At 38.3% G+C, this 6,404-nt stretch overlaps 1 protein-coding gene across 1 annotated transcript; it reads left to right on the forward strand.

Annotated features, from left to right (window-relative positions):
- Positions 1 to 13: 13 nt before the first annotated feature.
- tmem144b (transmembrane protein 144b) lies at positions 14 to 4,278 on the forward strand. Its single transcript, XM_051658064.1, has 12 exons — positions 14 to 77; positions 387 to 539; positions 614 to 736; positions 813 to 912; positions 1,331 to 1,411; positions 1,984 to 2,065; positions 2,171 to 2,244; positions 2,488 to 2,606; positions 2,740 to 2,859; positions 3,140 to 3,237; positions 3,346 to 3,399; positions 4,136 to 4,278. The coding sequence occupies exons 1-12, from the start codon at positions 14 to 16 to the stop codon at positions 4,217 to 4,219; spliced, it is 1,152 nt and encodes a 383-aa protein (XP_051514024.1). The 3' UTR covers positions 4,220 to 4,278.
- The last annotated feature ends 2,126 nt before the right edge of the window (positions 4,279 to 6,404 follow it).

Below are 6,404 nucleotides of genomic sequence, written 5' to 3' on the forward strand. Positions count from 1 at the left end.
CAACAGACCACTGATGGCTTTATTAGCTGTTGTTGTGCTGTTTGTTTTAAGATGCTCTAGCACATTGATAGCTGAAGGTAGATTAAAAAATATGAAAAAGTAAAATGATTTGACTGAGCTGTGTTTTTGACTAACCACATGTCTTTAAGACTATCGTGTGGCCTTTTGGAGTGTGACTGTGTGGTTTTGAAAAAGACTTTGCCTCATTTCAAATTTGACAATTGTTGTTGTTAATATGCTTTAAATATTCCTTTAAGAAAGTATTAGCCGTAAGGGCAACAAGCGTCTTTTAAACATGGTCAAGATTACCTATTTTCTCATGAGCTGTGTGGCCAAGTTTCTTGAGCATGTTCTTGACTGATGGGTTTATCCTGTTTTATGTCTAGAGCCCCCTCGCACAAGCAAGAGCACTTATGAAGTTTTGTCCTCTAATGGAGCCAACACGACAGACACAACCTATGGCTTTGTGGCCTGTGTGTTTGCAATGCTGTTGTATGGCAGTAACTTTGTTCCTGTTAAAACAATTGATGCTGGTGATGGTGAGGAGTTTAACTGTACTTTTATCCCCCAAACCATTATTCAAACCACCTCTCAAATTTTGTTATTTTTGTAGGACTGTTTTTCCAGTGGGTATCCTGCTCAGCTGTATGGATTGTTGGACTGGTTGCTGACATATTGTTCCACCCCTCCAGAGCCCATCCTGCAGCTATGCTTGGGGGAGCGATTTGGGCTACTGGTATTGTGGGAGCGAATAAACACGTGTTTGATATATGTGGATGTTTTTTTTTTGTGGTAACAGGTTTTCCTTTTAGGAAATATAACAGCTGTCCCAGTTGTGAAGTTTATTGGTCTTGGACTTGGAGTTTTGATTTGGGGATCCAGTGGATTGCTATTTGGATGGGCAAGCTCAAGGTAAGTCTGCTTGCTGTTTGACAGGAGATCACACTTAACCTGATGTAAAAGCTTTGCTACAACCCTGCTGAAAAGACCCATTTAGACCAGCATGAATTTCTATACTGGTCCTGGCTAGTTTATGCTGATTAGTGGTGAATGTCTAGCTAGTAGACCAGGCTAACCATGCTGTTAATTGGCTAAATTTAGCTGGTGAGCTGGTCAACCTGCTGGTTAAGCAAGAACACCAGCATTCCACACAGCCGTCAGTTGTTATTTTAGGTCTTTAATATTGATAAAGTCCTATTGTGATCTGAATGTTTTTGTTTGTTCTCGGACTTTTTTTTTTTCTTCAATTGGGGTCATGCTGTTTTTTTTTTTTGTTGTATTTTGTTGTACTGTAACATGCACTTCACTTTTTTTTTTTTTAACTATAAAGGTATGGTTGGTTTGGGCTTCATCCAGAGGAAGTATCCAAACCGATACTCAATTACTGTGGAGCTGGCCTCTGTTTGCTTAGGTAAAGGAGAAATGTTTTCTGTATTATTCTTCAAGCAAGGAACATGATGTACTGCATCATTAGTTACATGCAAAATATTTGGTGGAAGACCATTAAGAGGATGTTTATTTGTATAAGTTTGTACAGTTTTAGGTTGCCATGCTTCTGTTTCTGGAATTTTACACACATTCAACTACGAAGTTGCTTTCAGTCCTCACCAGAGAGGATAGACACCACACCCATGGAAAGGAAATATTATAAGCAAACCTTTTAATATGGACAGACAATATTTCCATCCCCTAAGGATTTCTGGTATACTTAAGAGTAAGATTTCTCAAAGATGCCTTTTGAGATCAAAATGCTGCTGTTTTACTCACCTTAAAATCAGTTTCTCTGATATTGAAAATGCAATATTCTGTCTAAGGTTAGGATAGATCTCTTCCTAAGACCTGAAGTGAAGTTTTATTGGATCCACAGTTCCATCTGACTCTTAGATATACAATAAAAAACATCCTTGCCTTTTATTTATTATGAGGAAAGCCCTTTTGGATTTTTTTTTTTTTTTTTTTACATAATCATACCTTTTGTTTCAGTGCCATCATTTTCTTCTTTGTGAAAAGTGATGTTCAAAAACCTCAGTCTACTGAATCCATGCCTTTGTTGATTGATGATAGGGTGAGTGAGTTCAAGTTATCCACAATGATAGCCTTTGGATGTTACACAGAATGTTCTTTTTACTGACATTTCGCGTGTGTGTGTGTGTGTGTGATTTGCTTGCAGAGGTTGAATTCTGAGAGCGCAAGCCCCAGTGATTCATGGGTGGACACGATTTCACCAAGGAGCAAGAGAGTGTTGTAAGTGTCTGCAGGCCTTCCCATTTCATTCTTCTGTGTTTCCCAGACATATTTCTAGTTCATGTACACTGCAAGACAAAAAAAAAAAAAAAAATGTGCATGTGATAGTATTAGCAGCATGCTGAGATTTAGGGATTTTATGATTGATAAATTTCAGAATTTATATTTGTCTATTTTAGAAATATTGTGAAATCTACAAACTATCCAGCACTATACGTTTTTCATAATATCCTCTCGTTATAGCGGCTGCATCTTGGCCATATTTGCAGGTGTCCTTTATGGCTGTTCTTTCGTGCCGATTTTCTATATTAAAATTCATGCCACAGCCAATTCAAGTATGTTCACTGGATCCAGTCAGAATGGTATGTGCGTTTGCATGACAGAGTTTAGAGGGCAAAGTAAATGACATGCAGTTGTGTTTGTGTTGTAGTTTAATTCAATATGTTAAGCAATTTTATGGGCATTTCTTCTAACATGTTTTATGATCCATTTCAGAAATTGACTACTGCTTTGCCCATTACAGTGGAATATTCCTCATGAGCACAGTGTATTTTGTTGCATACTGTGCAGCTATGAAGAACAGGCCTAGGATCTATCCCAGAGCCATCTTACCTGGTAATGTTGCTCACACGTCCCAAGATTAAAATAAGAAGTATTCTCCTGCATCATCTTTATTTTAACTTTGGAAGGTGTGGTAGTGGTTTAAAAGACATTTTGCTATACCAGGTTGCTTTTTTCCCCACTGCATTGAGTTGTAAAATGTAAAGTTTAGAATCAGCCACTGAACATGGTACCTCCTGTTAAACATTCACCCTCAAATTCTACCCTTTTTCAACTGAATAGGTTGATTTCTTGAAGTTGGATTCTTTCATTGATTTTAAGATCTTTCATGCAGGTTTCTTAAGTGGCCTGATGTGGGGTTTAGCCACATATGCCTGGCTTTTGGCGAATTTCTACCTCAGTGCAGTGATCACATTCCCTATAATTAATGCTGTAAGTATTGTGTATTATAATGGGCAAATCAATTGCATGTTCTGTTTCACATTTCACTGAATATTGTATGTAGTGATTGTACTGTATGTCCCATGCATTTGCTTTCAGGGTTACGGGTTAGTAGCTGCTCTGTGGGGAAGTGTGGTATTTAAAGAGATCAAAGTAGGCAACAGTAATTTTCATTCAGTATTTCAATTGACATTTTATTAACCAAAGATTCATTTAAATTTGTATTTTGATTTCGAGAGCTATTACAACAGAAAATGCATTAGCTTTTGATATATCATTTTTATGTGTAGTGCTTTTACAATACACATTGTTTCGAAGCAGTTTTACAGAAAATGATGCTGTAATGTCTAAAGTCTGTTGAGTAGTTTCAATGTATAATGTCACTGAAAATCGTACCTTAAAAATTAGGCCCCCAGTGAAGAAAAGCCAAAGGCGATTGTGGCAAAGAACCCAAAACTCCATAAGATGTTAGTAAATGGAGAGGGGAAAAATAGCCTTAGGAACAACCAGGCTCAGTTGGGAGAGCCAGTCCCCTCTGGCTATACAGCAAAAATATAATGCCAATATCAGTTAGCTATGTGTAATGCATGCATTAATTGACTAAACTGAATAGATTTTTGATGGGGAATTCTTTTCAAAGTAAAATTGTAATTGAACTGTAAGATTAATGATTAAGTGTCTTTGAAATCCATCTTAAACTGACTGCTTAAGTGCACATACTGTAGATGCAGTGTCCTTTGTTAATTGACTGACAAAGGCTTTAGTTGATAATTTGTAGTTGATAATCTATGTATTCTGTGTCATTGATTCATTACCAGCAATGGTAAAGAAATAAAGTAAAATTATCTTCTATTTAGGCCAACTTAACATACTGATTCTGTATCCTCAGGGACTGGGGAACTTGCTGATGTTTGCTTTGGCATCTTGTGTTGTCCTGGCAGGCTCCCTCTTAACTGCTTATTCAAAGATCTAAGTTTATACGTTGTATTACCACAAGGTGGCAATGGCGGACCAGGTTTAAACAAAAACTGCCCTCCAAACTTTGCTGTCTTATCACCTGGAATAAGGCCTCTGCAATAGCTTAGTTGCCCTGGGTGTAATTTGCACTTTCCTTGCTCTTGCATTGTAATTGTTGTCGAATTAAATTCCTGGTGTTTAGTAATTTAACACACATTTATTCATTGGAATTAAACAGTTTCTCTTACCAGCACAGGGTATGTATTTCTGCATTGTTGCTATCTCACTTGTTTTTAGTCCTATATTCTGGAGATACCATAAACAACCGTAAAGCCAGTGTTGGGCCAAAATTTGACTCCGGCCAATTTCTGACTCCCTGCTACATGATTGGCCCTTATCCTTAAAGCCCATTCCTACACCTACCCCTAAACAAGAATATAGGGAGTCAAAATTGGGCATGACACCAGCGCCACACTAGCCAATTTGTCCAGTGATTTTTTTTCAGGTGTGAGCTTCATTAACCATCACCGGCCAGGCAGAGGGAGATGATGTGCACATTAGTGATGCTAATCACTTGACCTTAATGATTCCAGCAATGGAGAAGCACATCAAAACTGCTAGAAAAAAATTCTGTTGCAGAGGCAGGTCTTATGTTCTCGTCAAGTAACCAATGTGCTTGTTCTAAAATACAAGACGTCAAGCTGATCTGAACGTTATCGCACTCGGCTACATGCAATCAAAAATGCTGATTGTAATCCATAGTGATTGTCACCAAGCCTTTTTTATTTTCTTGCCTTTTTTTCTTATGCTAAAATGACAAAGCGGATACACAACAGTCTGTTTTTATTGAACGTTAATAGTCTCTGTAATTTCTTTACTCACTGAAAGCTGCATATGGACATACGTGTTCTATGGCAGGCCATGAGGGGATACTCCATGAATCACAGACCTCGCTCGTTTGGAGCATTTGTTTTGGAACCTGTTGTGTTTTCTCCCTCGGTTCGGTTCGTATAGGCATATGAACATGGCAATCACACTCTTATCCGCACAATCGGTCAGACCACTTGGACCAAATGCAAATGAGCTGTGGAGCGGTTCACTTGTGGTGAGCATGCAATCTGACCCAAAGGAATAATGAACCAGACAATATCCCTATAAAAAAACCATGGAAATACCTGATGGATCTGCAGAGAAGTAATCTGTAGGTCAGCTCGTCACTGTAATTCATCAAAAAACAGGCATGGCGTTTGGTGACTATATTAGATATAGTTGCACATTTAAAATGCGAGTTATTTAATAATTCCTGTGATAATTTTAGCACAATTGCTTCTCTCTTGTGGAAAGCGGCAGAACAGACAGCGGTAGGACAGCGTCGGCAACTTTTTGACAGAAATAAACATGGCTTTACTGTTCAGTGTGTATGTGTCCGTGCACGAGAGGGAGAAAGAGCTCCGTGACCATGAGAACAGGTGGATCAAAATAACCACAATGGAAATTATACAACTTATCTGTGTGTCAGATAATGTTTATTTGCAGTGCAACCTCTGACTGGAACGTGCATTCTGTACCATGCACTGACATTTTGCATAACCGTGACTTAAACAATTCTTGAATATTTGTACCCATTGACACTTTTTTTTTTTTTTCTCCCCCCCAAGTATATAATTTTAATTGGTATATCGAGCTAAATCTAGATGAAGAAAAAGCAACATTGTGACTACTTGCCAGTTTCAGAACAAATCAAGCAAGCTACAGGTCTGAAAATGGTCTGATGGGGAGGCTAAATCACATTACAATTGTTTATGCTCACGAGGTACTCCTGTTGTTACAGTATTTCAGCAAGCTCCATGTGACATGGAATCAGAGAGAGTTGCTGAGAGTTGGTATGTTTGTCACCACTCCACAATTTTGTATCATCATGTCATACCTCTGACTGAAGAGGGCAAGATCTCCGCAAAACAGTCTGAAAGTGTAACACCCTCTGCCAAAATCGAGTTGTTTGGAGTCTGCTAGTGTGGCGCCATCTTTGCATGGGTGTTTTGCCAAACATTATTACATACTCGGGTCTTTAGCGACCCGGGCTGGCACATATATCTATGACAAATGGATCTACAAAATGCCCAGTAGGTGTCCAATTTTTCAAGATGTTTTATTTTTCATATGATGCAACAAATATAGAACAGGATTAATTCCACACTGAA

The sequence above is a fragment of the Myxocyprinus asiaticus genome, chromosome 27, assembly GCF_019703515.2.
Source record: "Myxocyprinus asiaticus isolate MX2 ecotype Aquarium Trade chromosome 27, UBuf_Myxa_2, whole genome shotgun sequence".
Lineage (NCBI taxonomy): Eukaryota > Metazoa > Chordata > Actinopteri > Cypriniformes > Catostomidae > Myxocyprinus > Myxocyprinus asiaticus.

What these genes read in the sequence shown, in the direction of transcription:
- tmem144b (XM_051658064.1), top strand. Translation starts at nt 14, where the DNA reads ATGGCTTTATTAGCTGTTGTTGTGCTGTTTGTTTTAAGATGCTCTAGC. An exon ending in CTTTGTTGATTGATGATAGG is followed by an intron (nt 2,066 to 2,170) that starts GTGAGTGAGTTC and finishes ATTTGCTTGCAG; the next exon opens with AGGTTGAATTCTGAGAGCGC. An exon ending in CATTCCCTATAATTAATGCT is followed by an intron (nt 3,238 to 3,345) that starts GTAAGTATTGTG and finishes ATTTGCTTTCAG; the next exon opens with GGTTACGGGTTAGTAGCTGC.